The sequence below is a fragment of the Leptodactylus fuscus genome, chromosome 5 (genome assembly GCF_031893055.1).
Source record: "Leptodactylus fuscus isolate aLepFus1 chromosome 5, aLepFus1.hap2, whole genome shotgun sequence".
In the NCBI taxonomy this organism is placed as follows: Eukaryota; Metazoa; Chordata; class Amphibia; order Anura; family Leptodactylidae; genus Leptodactylus; species Leptodactylus fuscus.
The window spans coordinates 86015357-86035220 of NC_134269.1; the positions used below are offsets into that span (position 1 = coordinate 86015357).

Here is a 19864-nt window from a genome sequence, read left to right on the forward strand (position 1 = left end):
AACAAGAACTGTCCCTGTGGTCTTCCATTTCCTTACTATGTTCCTCACAGTGGAAACTGACAGGTTAAATCTCTGAGACAACGTTTTGTATCCTTCCCCTGAACAACTATGTTGAACAATCTTTGTTTTCAGATCATTTGAGAGCGGGCTGTCCATGTTCGGCGACCATCAAACTTAACTGAACTTGAATTGTTTTGTAGAAAGAAATGGTCCAAAATACCTTCATCCAGGAACTGATTAAAAGCTACAGGAAGTGACTAGAGGCTGTTATCTTTGCAAAAGGAGGATCTACTAAATATTAATGTCACTTTTCTGTTGAGGTGCCCATATTTTTGCACCGGTCAAATTTTGGTTTAATGCATATTGCGCATTTTCTGTTAGTACAATAAACCTCATTTCAATCCTGAAATATTACTGTGTCCATCAGTTATTAGATATATCAAACTGAAATGGCTGCTGCAAACACCAAAATATTTAGAACTAAAAATGATTAAGATTAATAGGGGTGCCCAAACTTTTTCATAGGACTGTATATGGAGGAGTAAAACGACAACTGTCTAATGCATATGGTCAGCTTTGTAGACTAAGGACAAGTCTGATGTTTGACTTAAAAATAACCTGTTTAATGGCCTTGTGATATTGTATAACACTGTTATATAACTAATATACTATATGGCTGTCTTTTTGCCATTTTTGAGCACATTATAGCTCAGTTCAGTAGTTATTGTGCTGACTTTATTTGGACTGTGCCTGGTTCTGTTGCTTGCCTTATGATTTTAGTGGTTGTCTTGCTGTTTGTAATCTTTTGATCACTTTAACATTTTTAGCTTTCAACCGTAGGGCTATGATCACATAAATGGATGTGGGGTCCCATAGCAAAACTTGTAATAGGGCCCCACTCTACTATGACCACCTTAGCAGCAATTTTTGATTATGATTATTTTGCTTACACTGGGACAGTGATAACATGCATACAGTTCAGATAACATACAAATTTTACACTTCAGATAATGGACAGTGTGATTTCATAGTACCCAGGTAATGCACACAGTGGTGTCACAGTACAAGGATAAAGCTCACTATGATGTCTTAGAACATGGATAATCCACACATAAAGATCACTGTATAAACTGTGACATAACAGTATATAAAGACGTCTGTCAGGTATTATAATGTCCCAGTAAAGTAATGGAGGGCATTCAGTTTTCTACGTCTTGTGTCATTGCCTATAGATATTGCTAACTGTACTCTAGGTTTCAGTGGAAATGATCCCCTTAGTAAGTGGACCCCATAGCAGCTGCCATGTTTGCTACCCTGTTAGTTAAACCCATAAGGAGATTTTTTTTGAAATTTTGTAACCTTTTATAGTAAAGAATAGTATCATATGTAGTGCTATTTTTGTTAAAATATCAGACCCCATGAATAAAACAGATCCCATAATGAGTAATTGGATTCTACCTGGTATAGGGTCTATGGGGCTTAGCAGTAACATGGAAGACGCCTGATTTAGTAACAAACAGTAAGCTTAGCCACAGTTGATGAAAATGACAGAATACTAAATGGAGATGTGTGCCTCGGGGTGGACATCTAAGAACAGGAGTGTTACTATGGAAGCAACATTACCCAGACTGACAGGCAGAGGATATAGAAGATTGCAGCTTGTACCGCTTATATACACATTAGTAGGCTGGATACGTAAGATACTAGCCTGCTCTAAAACGAAAATATAACGCCATAAAATATGGCTAAAATATAATTCAAGTATAATTCTAGTTACAGACAAGTTTGGAGTACTAAAGCAGATACAAAACGAAAATTACAATTACAGTAGAAGAAAGCTCTGCAAGACAGATTTATATATTTATCATGTGTATATTTTTACTATGCTTACTATTTTTATAATAATGTACACCAAGAAATCTTTGTGCTGCATTTACAACTCCTGGGAAAACGGGGCAGATTTTCTATGTGAGCCTGATTAAGTCTTTCCGAGTTTGCAGTGAATGCTTCCAAGATGTACTTCCTGATCAAAACTGCCAATTCCTGCCTTTTATGTCTTTAAGAAATCTTCTAGTGTCTCGTGAGCCATTGATGTAATTGCTAGGCTGACTGGAAGGACTAAAATGAAAGGCATTGTGCAGTGATGGGAACTAATAATCTGCCAAAAGAGCTGCAAATCAGAAGCTACATGCCTGTCTTCTTTCTGAATGGTTTCTGGCTGTAGTGCCATTCCTTCAAGGGTCATATTCATAAAGTGGAATAAATACCCACATACAGTGGTGCCTTTTGAAGGCTGAATTTTAGTTGACAATAAAAATATCATAGACTCTGAAATGAATATGACAAACCTAAGACTATCATTAAATTATTGGATGGTATTGGTACTATATCCAGCTGGTATAGGGAGACATAGCGGCAATGCTCCCTGGGTGGAAGAAGCTCTTCTTCAGAATGAAGAGAATGGTTAGTCTAGTGCCACCTATGGTTCTGAGATCAGAAAACACTGCTTGGTCTTTATCTTCTCCCGGGGGGGTAGAATGTGTTGGTGTCGGAGGTATATTGACCTGTCCATGGTTCGGTCTGTACCTAAAATGTAGCAAAATCTCCCTTTTTCATAAATGTGGGTTCCAACTTAAAGAAGTTACGTCAAAGCTGCGTGCAGTTTTTTCCCCGTGCAGTTTTGTTGCAATTTTAACTGCACTGTGAAAATACACCCTTAGGAGCATCATACCAATTTTTTGTTAAATGACCATTTTGGCTGCATTGTGGCCTCCAATGAAAGGAGCTTTGGTGCTTACTGCGCCCTGTTTTATTATTGAGTTCAGTATATAAGCACTGAAGTGAATTGTTAATGTTTTGTGTAGTTACCTGTGTCTTTTGTTTTTTTGTTTTTTTTTTTCAACATTTTCCTTAGTGACTGTCGCTCGCTTCTTTTTAGTTCGGACACATGTATGATCACGAACGCTTAGCTTCCTCACTCATAAGATATAGATGCTACTACTTTTTACTTTATCCATTTTTTACACTGCAGCTCTCCTTGTTTGGATTGGCCACTTTGTTTTAAGAACAATTATTGAGATCATTATTAGGTTTAAGTAAAACTGAAGCAAATGAGTGGGAAAGGGATAGTGTTTTCCATTTATGCTTTCTGCAGTGTTTTCTATAAATTTTTGGTGGATTAATAGCGTGCCCCCAGCGGCATGACAATGAGCATTCATCAGATTTCAATCCAGCAAGGCTACCAAGGATTGTCGAGTCACATTGCAACTCTTAGTGTGCTGCAAGAGTAACTTCTAGTTGCAAAAGGATAGCGTTATGTTTGACTTGAAGTCACTGTAATGGCAAACTAGGGATTACAATGTGACTCAATTTGCTAACAAGAAATTGTAGGGCGACCTGCCGATGTTTGGTTGTGGTCAAAGTCACCCTATAGTCTTAGAGCTACTGCTTTATTTCTGATGCCCCTATACAAGTCAGTGACAAGAGGCAGAGTATGCTCGCCTGTTCTCAAGCTGAGAGTGGAGATTAAGTGCCCCTCATTCTTGGCAAAATAAAGGATTACAGAGGTAAATTTCCCATTTTAACTTACCATTATAACCTGTATTTAGAGGATACAGATATCAGAAGCTGCTGGATAGAAAAAAAAAACACTACTTGATGCCAAAACTACTTAGTAAGGAGGTTTGATGTATAATAAAACCAAAGATAAGACCAAACAGTCAGATATGAATGCAATACTTGCTAAGCCTCAGATGTCTGTTTAGTGTATTTTCAGCTTTGGAGTTGATTTCTACTTAATCCCTTTAGGCAGAATTTCCAGACTTTAAAATTCAGTAAACAGAATTGCTGTGAGATTTACTTATTATAGGCTCCATGTCTTGCCTCTGTTCCAGGAGAATATATGCCAGTTTTACATGATGTACTTTTCATGTTGTCAACTGCTAATTTCCACTAATGGCACTTGGCAAAGTCCTCCTAGTTCACACTGATTGCCTCGGCATCCTAAATGTATTTGTATTCATGCACTTCTCAAATTGAGGAAAGTGGTAGAATGCATGTCACAAGCAAATTCAATTACTTATTGATATAGATTTCCCTTGGCATCTGATCCAAGCTCCAGGAGCAGCTCTTTACCTCCAGCTCACCCTACTTTCCAGAAAAGAACTTTTAAGAAGTGCAGGTAATTCTAAGAGGCTGCTATTATGGTAATACTTACTGAGCTATTTATATCCTTATAGTAACTCATCTGCCCTGCGCCATCACTATCCACAGTTCTGCATCCTCCTTTCTTTTCCCTGATGTAGCTGTTATACAGAGCTTAGCAAAGTAGAATAAAAAACTTGTTTTAAAGTCAGCTCTAACTGGTTCAAGGGTAGTAATTTAATACCTTGAGGCTAAGACCCCATGTAGCGAGCTGCAGCCAAAAAAATGCTGTGGAAAAGACCATGTTGGAAATGCATCATGTTTTTTTTCTGCAGCATTTTTCACAGAAAGTCTGCAGAGTTTTCCTCTGTGGACTCTATTATACCTAAAAGGAAAACATCAGCATTTCCATGGGTATAATTGACCTCCTGCGAATTTCAATAATGCAAGAGTTTTTGAAAGCGCAGCTTTTCCGCTGCAGCTTTTTTTCCGCAATGTGTGGATGGAATTACTTTGCAAGTAATGTCAAATACTGCTTTCACACAATATGGGGCCCCAACTTTAGAGGACCTTTCACCAGCTCCACCAAATCAAGTCCTTGCGATCTGTTTATAGGTGCCATTCTAACGCAGTTGAAATTTTCTGTAACCCCCCACTATTCCTAAGTAACAAGCAGAGTTAGTTTTGGTGCCTGATATGCTATTTAATAGAAGAGCAGTGTCAGTGATGCCAACAAAGTATCGTATGGTCTATTGAAGAGGTTTCACTGTATTTAAATGAGTTATTCTGGGTTATTTGTATGTACTTATGTCCTGGCTGGGTTCCGTTTCTGACTCAGGTTCACATGAACTGCACCAGCACTTGACTCCCAAGACTCTTCACCTCTGACCTCCTCTACCTGTTCAGTGTGTACTACCTGTGTATTACCTGGCGGGATTCGAACCCAGGACCCTTGTGCTGCAAAGCTACAGTGCTATCCACGGAGCCACCATGTTGCACCTTCGCTTTATTTATGTAAAATGGGGCCCTAGCATTAAAACACTTAAATACCGTTGCAGTGGTGGATATTCACATTACTGCACAAACTGAGCCTTTATTCCATATGCAAATGTGATGTTTGGTGCACATGGGGCAGAAGGCCATACCTGTTGGAGCACCATTCACTTTTGTGATCACTGAAAATTGTTATAAAGCTTAACTTTACACAACGAAAAATATAAAATTGAATGTAAAACCATGCATAAGCCCCTTACACTGAGTTCCCACTAGCATTTGGGTTTCTGTCCTTTCAAGCCTGCATAGGGACCTGAAAGAGAGACTGTCCACTTGAAAATCGGTTACTCATCGAGACGCACAGACTCCTTAGACTATAATAGGGTTTGCCAGGTTTCTGCCAGTTTTATACTGAATCGGACAAAGAGAAAAGTTCTCCTTGCAGAATTTTTCTCTCCAATGATTTTAAGAGGATTCTGTGGTGGAGTCTCAAATGCAAGTGTGAATCCAGCCTTCGTCAGAGACACGCATAGATTGTAAGTAGGGTTGAGCGATCGTGTTCGGAAAAAATCGGATTCCGATCGAAAATATCGCGATCGGAATTCCGAACACAATCTGTTTATGTGGGATCGAGATTGGTGATCTTTTCCCACAATGCCTTCACACTGAGTATATAGTGTATACTCCGTGTGGAGGCTCCGCTGCGGTTCCATAGGAATGAATGGAAGCAGCCGACACACAGCCTTAACCCCCTGCGCACAGGCTGCCTCCATTCATTCTAATGGGAGACTAAAGCTACTTACCGCCAGAGATGGCTGGTCCGCTGCTCTTCGCTTCGCTGCCGGTCCAGCTGCCGTCGTCTTCTACTCGCTGCCCCCTCCCTGCCAGGTTAGGAGAGTGTGGGCGGGTTAGAGTGTGGGCGGGTACAGGGCGGGGAGACGTGACGTCTCCCCTCCCAGTACCCGCCCACACTCTCCTAACCCGCCCACACTCTCCTAACCTGGCAGGGAGGGGGCAGCGAGGCGGAGAAGATGGCAGCTGGACCGGCAGCGAAGCGAAGAGCACCGGACCAGCCATCTCTGGAGGTAAGTCAACACCAGGGGGGACTAAGTAGCCAGAGGATTACAAAAAAAATCCTCTGGCTACTTAGTGATTCACTTCACAGCGCGGATTCTAACAATTCTTAGATTCCATGCTGTATAGTGAATAGGATTGCTTTTAAAATCCGATCTCCGATTAATAAAAAAAATCCCATTGACTTGCATTGGGATCGAAATTGGGATTGAGATCGGGTTCGAATGAAAAATGATCAGAAATCGGATTTTAAAATCGATCCTGAAAAGTCAGGATCGGCTCAACCCTAATTGTAAGCCCTCGCGGGCAGGGCCCTCTACCCCACCGTGCCAGTCGGTCACTGTTAGTATTATATCAACCTGTATATTTTGTGTATTGTATGTAAACCCCCCAAATGTAAAGCACCATGGAATTAATGGTGCTATATAAATAAACAATAATAAACAATAATAATAATTTGCACTGTTTTCTATTCAATTAAATTTTTTTCTTTCTGTACATTAAAAGTTAAGATAGATATATATATATATATATATATATATATATATATATATATATATATATATATATATATATTTCATTTTTTATTTTTTTCTTGTGCTGGATGTATTTTTCTTCTTTTTCTTCGCATTACATACTCCCTACCCAAAGGTTTTTTTTTCCCCCCCTGTGGACTTGAACATCAGACACTGATCTTTACCTGTAAACCTGGACATTTTTTGTTAATATTTTCTAACTGAAAATTGTTGTTCATGGGACGTCAGTCTCTTTATTTTGGCAGGTGGCATTAGGTGGTGACAACAAAGGAAAATGGGTGCTCTGACCCCTACTCCAAATGCACCAAACAGCTCTTTTGCATATGGAATAAAATCTTAATTTCCCAACAGAAAGATTGCGCTTTGATAGAAGAAAGGTTTGTTCACTATGTCTGTAATGAACCATGCATAAGTGGTTTGGGGGTTGCCTCCATTTTATTTAGCTTTTTCTTTTATTGTTTAATCCAATTAGGGAATTTTTAATTTTAATCTGAGATATCTGCTCATGAAATATATAATCCTGATCACTGCTCTGGATTCCCATTGACTCGATCAAAGAGGGGTCTCACCCCAGTCTCTTCCTTTTGAATGCTGTGAATGTGACATTCAAGGGGTTATGGAGGAGTTCTGATCATGGCTATGGTTGTGAGCTACAGCCGATGTCCAGCCCCTGAATACACAAGTACTCTAATATGCGTACACGCTCAGCATTATGAGTATGCTAGTCATGAAGTTCATGGTGACTATACTCCTCTTGCATTCTCAACTTCTAATCTCAAAGTCTAAATACTTTGTGCACACCTACGGCATACGGTTGCAATTTGTTCCATGTTTGTTCATTTCTTGTAATGTCCCTCCATTCACTTTCTTTGTGTGCTCTGATACTTATTACCTGTATCTATTATTTCTCTATGATATTACATTAATAAATGTATATGATTCGATATATTTTGCTCTTAGGTTGTTTTTTTGTTTTGTTTTTGTTTTGTTTTTGTTTTGTATAAACCAGATCTCTGATGTCATTCATTCTGCTTACTTCCAGTGCATAAAAATCAGTCCATAGCCATGTGATTTGCACAGCTTGTTACCAGGCACGTGTGTGCTATGATTGTAACAAGCTTTACACTACAACCAATAACATTTGTCTCTCAATACCTGTCTGAAACTGGACATCCCTTGTAATCACTTTATTGCTGTAGACAATATTGTTCAGATCATAATCAAATGGGGTGCTGTCCCCCAATCGCTGGACTTTTGGGATCTCACCACATACAGCAGTCAACTATGTTCTAACAGCAAGCAATATGGAAAGACTATTCCCTGACAACTGCTTGTGTAGATAATGACATAGTAGACATAATAGACATACACCAGAGCATTATTTATTTAACACTTTTATTATCTTACCACTATAAATTACATAAAAAGTGCCTCATAATGTTGTCCCTAAAACCACTATTTACCCCATAGAAACCAAAACCCTAGATGGGTATATATGTACCGTATATACTTGAGTATAAGCCGACCCGAATATAAGCCGAGGCCCCTAATTTTACCAAAAAAAAAAAAAAAAACTGGGAAAACTTATTGATTCAAGTATAAGCCGAGGGGGGGGGGGGGGAATGCAGCACTGGAAAATTTCAAAAATTAAAATGGTCGGAGTTTTTGAGTGCAGTAGGTGCTGGGAAGGGAAGGGGGTGTTTTGGTTGTCTGTCTGCCCCTTCCCTGAGCTTGAGGACTGGGTTTTTTTCCCCCACTTGGAATTCAGCCTGGCTGAACATAGGGTATCTGCAGTGCTCCTATTAAGCCCTTCCCGACGGAACAGGAGCACTGCAGATACCCTATATTCAGTAGACCGGGCACTGTCAGACACAGGGATACCTAATGTGTATCACAGTCATTTTCTACTTTTATATGTATTCTAGGGAAAGGAGGGATTTAGAACTTTTATTTACTTTAGTTTTTTATTATATTGTATGGGAGATTCTATACATTACTATTGCAACTGGTTATAGAACCCCCCCCCCTCCCAAAAAAAAAAAAAATTAAAATGTTTTTTTTTTTTTGTTTTGTTTTTTTGCTTGACTCGAGTATAAGCCGAGGGGGGCTTTTTCAGCACAAAAACTGTGCTGACAAATTCGGCTTATATTCAAGTATATACGGTACTCATTAAAGTGACAGTATTCCTCTCTAGTAGGGTTACGCTGTTTTTCATCTTGTGTTCTAAGTGCTCCCGATTCTGTTTCAGTATTATTTCACAGATTAAATGTAAATCTTTTCTCGGTGTGTCACACAATCCAAGAATAGCGTGAAGTGTTACCAAGGACTTGTTCTGTAAATGTAGTGTTAATGGACATAGAGCATGAATGTGAGTGTTGGAAAATATAATCATGTATAGTGTAATGGAGGCAGAATTATCATAAAAACAGATGTCGCTCCATTATCAAGGTTGTTTTTGTATATACAGTCATACTGCATGGGAACACATCATTATACCTAAATGTTTTGGATTTGTATGATTGGGTGTCATTATTAGAACTATAAGACCTAAAGCACACTGACAATATGTCAGAAAACACTGATATAATCAAATAACATAGTATTTATAATAACATTAGAAAGATACACTATATTTGATACTTGTTAATGTTTAGGCTAGATAAATGAAAACATAGTCTATATACATAATAGTTCTATTACATTACTAGTATAACACGTTTTTCAAGTACTATTTAAAAATAGAAATAAATTTGTGACTGTATAAAATTAATGAAGGCACAAAATTCTGTATCACAAGACCTCTAAGCTGACACTGAAGGATGATGTGCTGCAATCTATTATTATGCTCTTAATATAGAAACATTATGCAGCACTGTAATAAACATAAAAGCAATAAAATGTAATCTAATATAACATATAACAAAGTAACACATCAATGGATTCCTGCCAATGAAACTCATCTGAAATGTGCAACATGGTGGTCATGTGAATTGTCCGCCACCTAGTGGAAGAAAATGAGAATGTTTAGTAGACTTGAGACTAAATAAGAAGCTCCTTCAAGTCTACCAAGGTGAGGACTTGAATGAAGAAGTAATAAGAGGTTTCTTGTTAAATATTCAAGATGATGAAGATGTTGAAGTATCAAAATCAAATGAAAGGGAAGAAACTTTTTCTTTAAAGCACAAAGTAGCATATACATCTAGAGACTTCTCATATTAATGATGACATCTACAGTTTTATGGTCACATTATTGAAAATTCTTTTGCACTTAAGATACGATAATCGAATTATAAAAGAGCCTTTCAATCACTAAGAATCCTATAAATTCTATCCCTCAATATTCCCATAATGGATTTTTAAAAAATCTTTTTAGTTTGAGCTAGGCAGTACAGAGGTGCAGCAGATAGCACTGCTTTGCCTTGAAGTTTTGGGTTCAAATTTGGGACATGAAATTTGTATATTCTCCTTGTGTTTGAGTGTGTTCTCCAGGTACATCCAGTGAAACAATATAATTGACTTGTTGCTACTTGGAATCTTTGGATACATAAAGGACAGAACTGCTGATTCACTCCTTAGTGTCTCCAGGACACTGTATGAACAGTTTATTTCCTTCCCACTTCAGCACTACTTCATGCTATCGTGGGGGAGCATTATTACTGTTATAGTGCCCTAATAGCGCCACAATGCCACAGTTAATGGTCTCCCCCTAACATAAGCAGTCTTATAAACTGGGTGTTGGGCACTATTACAATAAGAGTTCCCCCATAAGTAATGCTATTACCTGTGGGGGACACTTTTACTGTAAAAGTGCCTATGGCAGTTGTCTCCCTACTACATAAATCATGTTATTATCTATGGGGAGAACTATTACAGTAGTCCCACACATAAATAATGCTATTACCTGTAGGGGGAGCACTATTAATGTAATAGTGCTCTAATAGTGCACTCCCACAGGTGATAGTTCCCCCACACCCCAGCACAAGTAATGCTATTACTGATTGGCAAACTATTACTGTAGTAGTTCCCTAATAGCGGTCTACCTCCACAGGTAATGGTCTCACTCCCAACATAAGCAATGCTTTTACCTGTGGGGAAGGAGGGCATTAGTACAGTAATAATGCCCCCCCCCACAGGTAATAATCCCTCATCTCTTCTCACGCTGTTCTGTATGTGTACTGAACCATAATTATATTTTACTTACCATGGGACCATTTCCAGCACACAGGATGTGTGAATCTTCTATTCTGCCAGAATAGGTGTCCGAAAAGGTACTGGGCATTGCATAAGTGAACAGTAATGAGGATATAATTATAGGGGAGAGGGGAAGGGGGCATCTCTAATATGGGTCAGGTGCAGATAGCAAGGCAGCTTGGTAGGCCCTGTCTGCATCCGAGCCACTTTCTGCCACCCCCTGGCCACCCTTAAAGCAAAATTAGTACGTTGTGTATTCAAAATGATTAACACCATAAACCTTAATATTCAGATGCCAGAATTTGTTTTCTATTCAAAAAAATCATTTGTTCCCCGATGTGTTTTATATATATATATATATATATATATATATATATATATATATATATATATATATATATATATATATATATGTGTGTGTGAAATAATTCTACATTATTTATACAGAAGCCTCTGTGCTTTGAAAGCTTGCAAATGTATTTTTTCTGGCTAGCCAATATAGGTATCATACCTTCAACACTTTTGCCTTTTAGTGACAAATATTGCATAAAGCAAAATTGAAATAAATGTAAAAAGTTATGAAAGCTGGAATGCAGAGTGTTACTAGTTTAAGGCTAAAAGGAGTAAGGCCTGGTTCACATCTGCATTCAGTATTCCGTTTGGGGAATCTGCTTGGTGACACCCCCCCACCCCCACCCCTGAAGGAAATACCGAATGCATTAAAAAGCGGTTAGCTACAAACAACACAGACCCCATAGACTATAATGGGGTCCATGTGCTTTGCACGTAGCGTTCACACGAATCATGCAAAGAGAAAAGTGCTGCTTGCAGCAAAAAAACACAAGCACAAATTGGTTTCACTGGACTCAGGGTTACAGGACAGACCCAGGCACTTTGTCTCGTTCCCAGGATCTGCCCTGAAGTGCAGGCTCTGCAGCCTTTTATGGCCCAATAACAAACCTATGACCCATACCTGGGGCTGATGCCTACTCCAGACCTGCCCTGGACCACACATATGTCTGGAATCTAGGGCTCATATAGTGTGATTCCATCAGTTTGCCTTTCACCTTCTCACAGCAGGGTAATCTTTTTATGGATATACATATCAGCCTGCAGGTCCGTCAGGGGCAGACCTGACTTGCCAAGTTGAATACAGACCGCTGCAAAGGATTTGGTTTTCCTCCTAAATTGCAGCCGAATGACCCCTATGTAGATGGCACAATTATTGGTTTGAGACAACCTGACAGACTACCTTTATAAATGTGTCTAATTTTCCCCATAATTATTATTTCTTAAAGGTATTGCAGGTAAAATTTTTAAAAAAGACTCTTCAATTTCCACTGTGGTTTCTACCTCCTGGTCCCTCTCACCACACACAAAATGTCTTCTCATCCTGTCGCTGACTAGTCACTGCTGTTGCCAGGGATTGGCTGATTTTCAATTTACCATCTAGATAACTCCTTTAACGTTCCAGAATAAAATACTTGAAAAAGATTTTTGGTTTAATTCTTTGGTATAAACTAAGCAGAATTTGACCTATGGAATACAATCTTGAAGGAGTCATGTGTCTTGCAGACATACTTTCACTTTTACTTCAGTATTTTGTCTAGCTCATTTCCAGCATGAAATACTGATGCTATCCCATCATTGACAATATCGCCATCAAGAGACAGTGTTTTGTTTCTGACTTCATATTAGAGACTCGGTGATGACATTTGAGCTGTTTTCTTTGCTAATGACTTTCTTGCTCAGTATCCCAAAGGGACCATAAGGATGCATAATGATCATTAGAACTTTACTACCAAGGGAAGACCACTCTAAGTACGCCGAATTTATAAGCTTCTTATGACACATTTGAGGCCAATTAAAACGACACAATTGCCATCTGTATTAGGATATATCTGCTTTATTAATATTATTACAAATAGTACATAGCCTGTCTGCGGTGAAGCCCCATAAGATCATATGTAAATATGGATGCACTTAAACAGTAACAGATACCCGGTCATTTTTTTTGTTTTGGTTTTGTTTGTTTGTTTTTTTTGTATCTGTTTCTGAAGACTGATATAGGACCTTTTTTCAGATCCTTGGCTTCCACAAAATAAGTAACCTATCCCTATACAAATGGTATTCCCATTCGACTGAATCAACTGGATTTCTTATAGTGTAGTCGAGAAAGATGTCAGCTGCCTATGGATAATAAACTCACATATAGCCTCCAGTATGAAAGGGGCGTCACATAGCACAGTACAAATTCTAAACAAGAAAGCACAAAATCCAATTGTTTACTAAACGCTCATCAAGAATACAGATTTCTCACAGTTAGAGGACCTTTCACCAGCTGCCGCTCCTCTGATTCTGGCATAGTTGAGCAACCAATACTGTGAGTTGTGGTGCCCGATATGCTATTTAGGCTCTCTACTGTCAAGAAGGTGGTGTCAGGTAGGAGCAGGAAAGGGGATGTATTTCTGAGCTGTAACAATGTCCATTTCTGAATGGCGCTCCAGATAACTTGCCCTTCTGACATTACAGAGCTTAAATAGCACATCAGGCACCAAAGTTACCCTGCACTTATTGCTCTTGTACAGTGGAGATTATTAACAAATGCTAAGAACTAGAGGTGATAAAAGGTCCTCAGTTTTTACATGAAAAGGGGGCCAGATGAAAATATAATGAAGACCAAAACTTCCAGGAGAAACCGATTTGCAATAAATAAGTGTAAAAGTGGCACTATTCTGGTGTTGCATGCGTCAAAAAGAGTATAATATGGCTTATATTATTCATATCTACACTCAATGCATGCAACACTCAGAAACAACAGACAGTAATGGTTATATACTGCACTGAAAGTGGAATTATTACTTCAGTGATCCTGATATACTCAGTAAATAATCCCAACCTTATCCCGTTACTAGGATCTAACCACAAATGGCACGCACAAATCATACATGACACTTCATTAATCCAGATATACTGGTGAGGTTATCAAACAGATGTCACTCATATCCACCTATACCAGGATAGAACCACTGCAAATCCAATAATCTAAATCAAATCAACAACACTCTGTATACCATATTACCCTTAATATCTACCCAGTGTCATATACCAATATCTTTAGGCACATTGAACAAGTGGAACCAATAGGCTGTCCCTCTCCAATGCATGTAATACATGTAAATACTTTTACATGGGGAAGTGCAGCTGGAATTGGAGTAGAGGTTTCTTGGTTGAGTTGGAAAAAAGTTACCGTCTCAGTCTTTAAAATCAAATGACTATAATTCTACAATTTGTAATATTGTATATTTAATAAGATCAATAGTATATTGGACATTTATTCTCATTGCACCTCAGTCACAGGCTTTTTAAAGAATTCAGTCATTTATTAAAGAGTCAGAGCAGGGTTGGAGTCTGGCTATGGAAAAACAAAGTAGTCAGAGTTGGTGGTTTGTCATACAGACTCTATAACCCTGCTTTTACACATATTTATTACAATTGAGGCTATAGCTAGTCCTGACTAGGCCTTGAGTACTTATTTCAGAATAGTTTGTGTGCTATTTTACATGTTAGTAGTATGTGACCAGACCCCAAATATTTTATAATGTGTTCATAATTTCCACTGAAGTTAGACTTACGGTATACATCCCTTTCAACACTGGACAATGCACAAGAGGATACAGAAATAATATAGTGGACCTTGTACGTGGAGGCTTGGCCAACTATAGAATGAAATATAATAGTGGATGTTTATGCTGACAAAGTATATGACAAACAACTATATATAGTGTCAGCTTCTTGGTTTGAAAATGGTCAAAAAATTTCAGCAGAGTGGAAAGCAAGCAATCCACATTCTGGATTTAGCGTGATCTATTTCCATGAATTTGTGATGTATACTTTATTACAATGAGTCACTAAGAAACTTGTGTAATTCTACTTGTCAGGAAAGAACTGGGACCTGACGGCAGCTCTGAGTGACTATGAACAACTACGACAGGTGCACACTGCAAATTTGCCTCAAGTATTTAATGAAGGGAAATACTATAAGCAGCAGGACAGAGAAATCACCCAACATGTCAACAAGATTGAGAGACCAAACCTCCAAAGACAAGAAGACATCGCTCAAGGTAATGGCATTTTCGAGGAACAATTTATTGTGATATATACACAGCTGTGTTTATGACATATTCTCTTTAACCCAACCACCCAGATCAGCAAACTAAATGTTCACCTGTGATATCCTTTGTATGGTCAGTGATTACATATCCACTAGTTGACATTAAAAGGGGACCTGACATATCCGTTATAGAAAATACATGCATTTCTCATGATATTATAATTCTGGGTTGCGTTTTATAGTACTCTGCATTGTGATGCATTATTTCTCCTAGAAATCTATGAATAACTTGATAACTATTAGGGGTGTCCTTATACACTTTGATACTGCCCAATCAGTGCTGATTATGGAGGCACACACCTTTTACAACGCCCAGTTGTCAGTTTATACATAAATGTTCATAGTGACAGATCCTCTTTAATAATGTCATGTACAGATATTGTTGACGGGAAATGTATTTGAAAATATAGATTCCATATTTGTTCTGTTCAAAAAAAAAAGAGCAAAATGCATCTATGCTGCTCTTTGCGAGAGACCATTTATTGATTTATGGATTACATTGTAACCTTTAGACTTTTGTCATGACTATGTGCTTCAAGAATAGTCTCAGAAGGAATGTCTTACTAAACTGTTGTTACAGTCCAAAATTGTTTGCTTTCCATGACCTCTATGATTTGCATGACCTCTTCCATCCAGTATACTGTACTAGCGCCTACACATTATGTAGTTATAGTTGTCCTCAATAAAAGCTGTTCAATATCTAAATAATAGATTTTCTCTGTTCTTTAGAGAAGAGACTGTCCAGAGGCATCTCTCATGCCAGTTCAGCCATTGTTTCTCTGGCTCGGTTGCATGTGGCCAATGAATGCAGCAGTGATCCATTTCCTCTAGAAATGCCCATCTATACATTCCAACTACCAGACCTCAGCGTGTACAGCGAAGACTTCAGGGTCTTTATTGAACGGGATTTAATAGAGCAGTCAACAATGGTGGCCTTGGAACAAGCAGGTAAGTAATATGGCTTACCTGAGAAGTAAAAGTGCACGCTGGTATGTTATAGAGTTGTCCAGCATATTTTTTTTAGAATTAAAAGTAAAGGGGCCAGAAAATTATTATTATTAATATTATGAAAAATGCAGTCCAATCCATAGGTAGCATGTTATAGAACAGGAGGAGCTGACCTGATTAATATATAGGTTTGTGGGAAATGGTTCAGTATATCCTGTCATTTATCCATTAATATTTCTCTTTCTGTGCTGAGAAGTGAAGGAGGCGGTAATATCTGTGATTGACACTTATCTCTGTATGCACAGTCTTCAAGGATAGGATATCAGTCACTAAAGAACTGCCTATTGCTTTAACAGACCTGAACCAGACTTTAGGAAAATAGGGCATTCACGAAAGGTGAAATACCCACTTCAAAACTATATTCAATAAAAATACAAAACAAACCCCAGAATGAAAAAAAGGAAAAGCTATGTGACAAAAGAAATAATGCCCCCACTAAAAAGTTCAACAGTTCACTGAAGACAACAAAAACCAATGAAAAGTGTTACAAAAACATTGCTGATTTTCATTGTTTTTTTTTAAATATATCACACTGCACCAAGGTTAACTCTCCTACATCGGTCATCATCAAATCTTAGTCAAATGAGGCAGTTGGTGCACTGGGGGTGGACCTTCAGCTCCCTGGAAGATTGAACTTGCCACTCAGACCCTACCGCCACCTACCTCTGCCACCCCTTATAGTGGAAGTTGACCGCTGCTAAGACCCACCCTACCTAGGCAGCAACATCAGTGCTCCAAGAGATAAAGTCCCACCCCCAGTGCACCAACTGCCTAATTTGCATAAATCTTTAAAGTTTTCCTCCAAATCTACAAAAGTGACATACTGCACATAACAAAGGTATTAGAGATGAGCGAACAGTGTTCTATCGAACTCATGTTCGATCGGATATTAGGCTGTTCGGCATGTTCGAATCGAATCGAACACCGCGTGGTAAAGTGCGCCATTACTCGATTCCCCTCCCACCTTCCCTGGCGCCTTTTTTGCTCCAATAACAGCGCAGGGTAGGTGGGACAGGAACTACGACACCGGTGACGTTGAAAAAAGTAGGCAAAACCCATTGGCTGCCGAATACATGTGACCTCTAATTTAAAAGAACAGCGCCGCCCAGGTTCGCGTCATTCTGAGCTTGCAATTCACCGAGGACGGAGGTTTCCGTCCAGCTAGCTAGGGCTTAGATTCTGGGTAGGCAGGGACAGGCTAGGATAGGAAGGAGAAGACAACCAACAGCTCTTGTAAGAGCTAAATTCCAGGGAGAAGCTTGTCAGTGTAACGTGGCACTGACGGGCTCAATCGCCGCAACCCAGCTTTCCCAGGATCCTGAATGGAATACACTGTCAGTGTATTCCCGTATACCCGATATATACCCCGATACCCGTTCCAACGGTGTGCCCCCCCACCTTCACCCCAGAAATACCCTGCAAGTCCCCTAGCAATAGAATTGGGGCTATATACACCCACAATTTTTACTACTGGTATACAGTGCCATTGTCTGACTGGGAATTCAAAGAATATATTGGGAATACAAATACCCTCATTTCTTGCTACTGCCATATAGTGCCAGTGTCTGACTGGGAATTCAAAGAATATATTGGGGTTACGTGCACCCACAATTTTTACTACTGGTATACAGTGCCATTGTCTGACTGGGAATTCAAAGAATATATTGGGAATACAAATACCCTCATTTCTTGCTACTGCCATATAGTGCCAGTGTCTGACTGGGAATTCAAAGAATATATTGGGGTTACGTGCACCCACAATTTTTACTACTGGTATACAGTGCCATTGTCTGACTGGGAATTCAAAGAATATATTGGGGTTATAAATACCCTCATTTCTTGCTACTGCCATATAGTGCCAGTTTCTGACTGGTAATTCAAAGAATATATTGGGGTTACGTGCACCCACAATTTTTACTACTGGTATACAGTGCCATTGTCTGACTGGGAATTCAAAGAGTATATTGGGAATACAAATACCCTCATTTCTTGCTACTGCCATATAGTGCCAGTTTCTGACTGGGAATTCAAAGAATATATTGGGGTTACGTGCACCCACAATTTTTACTACTGGTATACAGTGCCATTGTCTGACTGGGAATTCAAAGAATATATTGGGGTTATAAATACCCTCATTTCTTGCTACTGCCATATAGTGCCAGTTTCTGACTGGTAATTCAAAGAATATATTGGGGTTACGTGCACCCACAATTTTTACTACTGGTATACAGTGCCATTGTCTGACTGGGAATTCAAAGAGTATATTGGGAATACAAATACCCTCATTTCTTGCTACTGCCATATAGTGCCAGTTTCTGACTGGGAATTCAAAGAATATATTGGGGTTACGTGCACCCACAATTTTTACTACTGGTATACAGTGCCATTGTCTGACTGGGAATTCAAAGAATATATTGGGGTTATAAATACCCTCATTTCTTGCTACTGCCATATAGTGCCAGTTTCTGACTGGTAATTCAAAGAATATATTGGGGTTACGTGCACCCACAATTTTTACTACTGGTATACAGTGCCATTGTCTGACTGGGAATTCAAAGAGTATATTGGGAATACAAATACCCTCATTTCTTGCTACTGCCATATAGTGCCAGTTTCTGACTGGGAATTCAAAGAATATATTGGGGTTACGTGCACCCACAATTTTTACTACTGGTATACAGTGCCATTGTCTGACTGGGAATTCAAAGAATATATTGGGGTTATAAATACCCTCATTTCTTGCTACTGCCATATAGTGCCAGTTTCTGACTGGTAATTCAAAGAATATATTGGGGTTACGTGCACCCACAATTTTTACTACTGGTATACAGTGCCATTGTCTGACTGGGAATTCAAAGAGTATATTGGGAATACAAATACCCTCATTTCTTGCTACTGCCATATAGTGCCAGTTTCTGACTGGGAATTCAAAGAATATATTGGGGTTACGTGCACCCACAATTTTTACTACTGGTATACAGTGCCATTGTCTGACTGGGAATTCAAAGAATATATTGGGGTTATAAATACCCTCATTTCTTGCTACTGCCATATAGTGCCAGTTTCTGACTGGGAATTCAAAGAATATATTGGGGTTACGTGCACCCACAATTTTTACTACTGGTATACAGTGCCATTGTCTGACTGGGAATTCAAAGAATATATTGGGGTTATAAATACCCTCATTTCTTGCTACTGCCATATAGTGCCAGTTTCTGACTGGTAATTCAAAGAATATATTGGGGTTACGTGCACCCACAATTTTTACTACTGGTATACAGTGCCATTGTCTGACTGGGAATTCAAAGAGTATATTGGGAATACAAATACCCTCATTTCTTGCTACTGCCATATAGTGCCAGTTTCTGACTGGGAATTCAAAGAATATATTGGGGTTACGTGCACCCACAATTTTTACTACTGGTATACAGTGCCATTGTCTGACTGGGAATTTAAAGAGTATATTGGGAATACAAATACCCTCATTTCTTGCTACTGCCATATAGTGCCAGTGTCTGACTGGGAATTCAAAGAATATATTGGGGTTACGTGCACCCACAATTTTTACTACTGGTATACAGTGCCATTGTCTGACTGGGAATTTAAAGAGTATATTGGGAATACAAATACCCTCATTTCTTGCTACTGCCATATAGTGCCAGTTTCTGACTGGGAATTCAAAGAATATATTGGGGTTACGTGCACCCACAATTTTTACTACTGGTATACAGTGCCATTGTCTGAC

The 19864-nt window shown here is 38.9% G+C and overlaps 1 protein-coding gene across 3 annotated transcripts in view; it reads left to right on the forward strand.

The window, feature by feature from the left end:
- The window catches only part of OTUD7A (OTU deubiquitinase 7A), a 187757-nt gene that overhangs the window by 117500 nt on the left and 50393 nt on the right, over positions 1-19864 (forward strand). For all 3 annotated transcript variants that reach the window (XM_075273582.1, XM_075273583.1, XM_075273584.1), the window contains 2 exons: positions 14879-15061; positions 15841-16059. In XM_075273582.1, coding sequence (XP_075129683.1) covers positions 14879-15061; positions 15841-16059 — 402 coding nt within the window. The remainder of the gene's footprint in view (positions 1-14878; positions 15062-15840; positions 16060-19864) is intronic.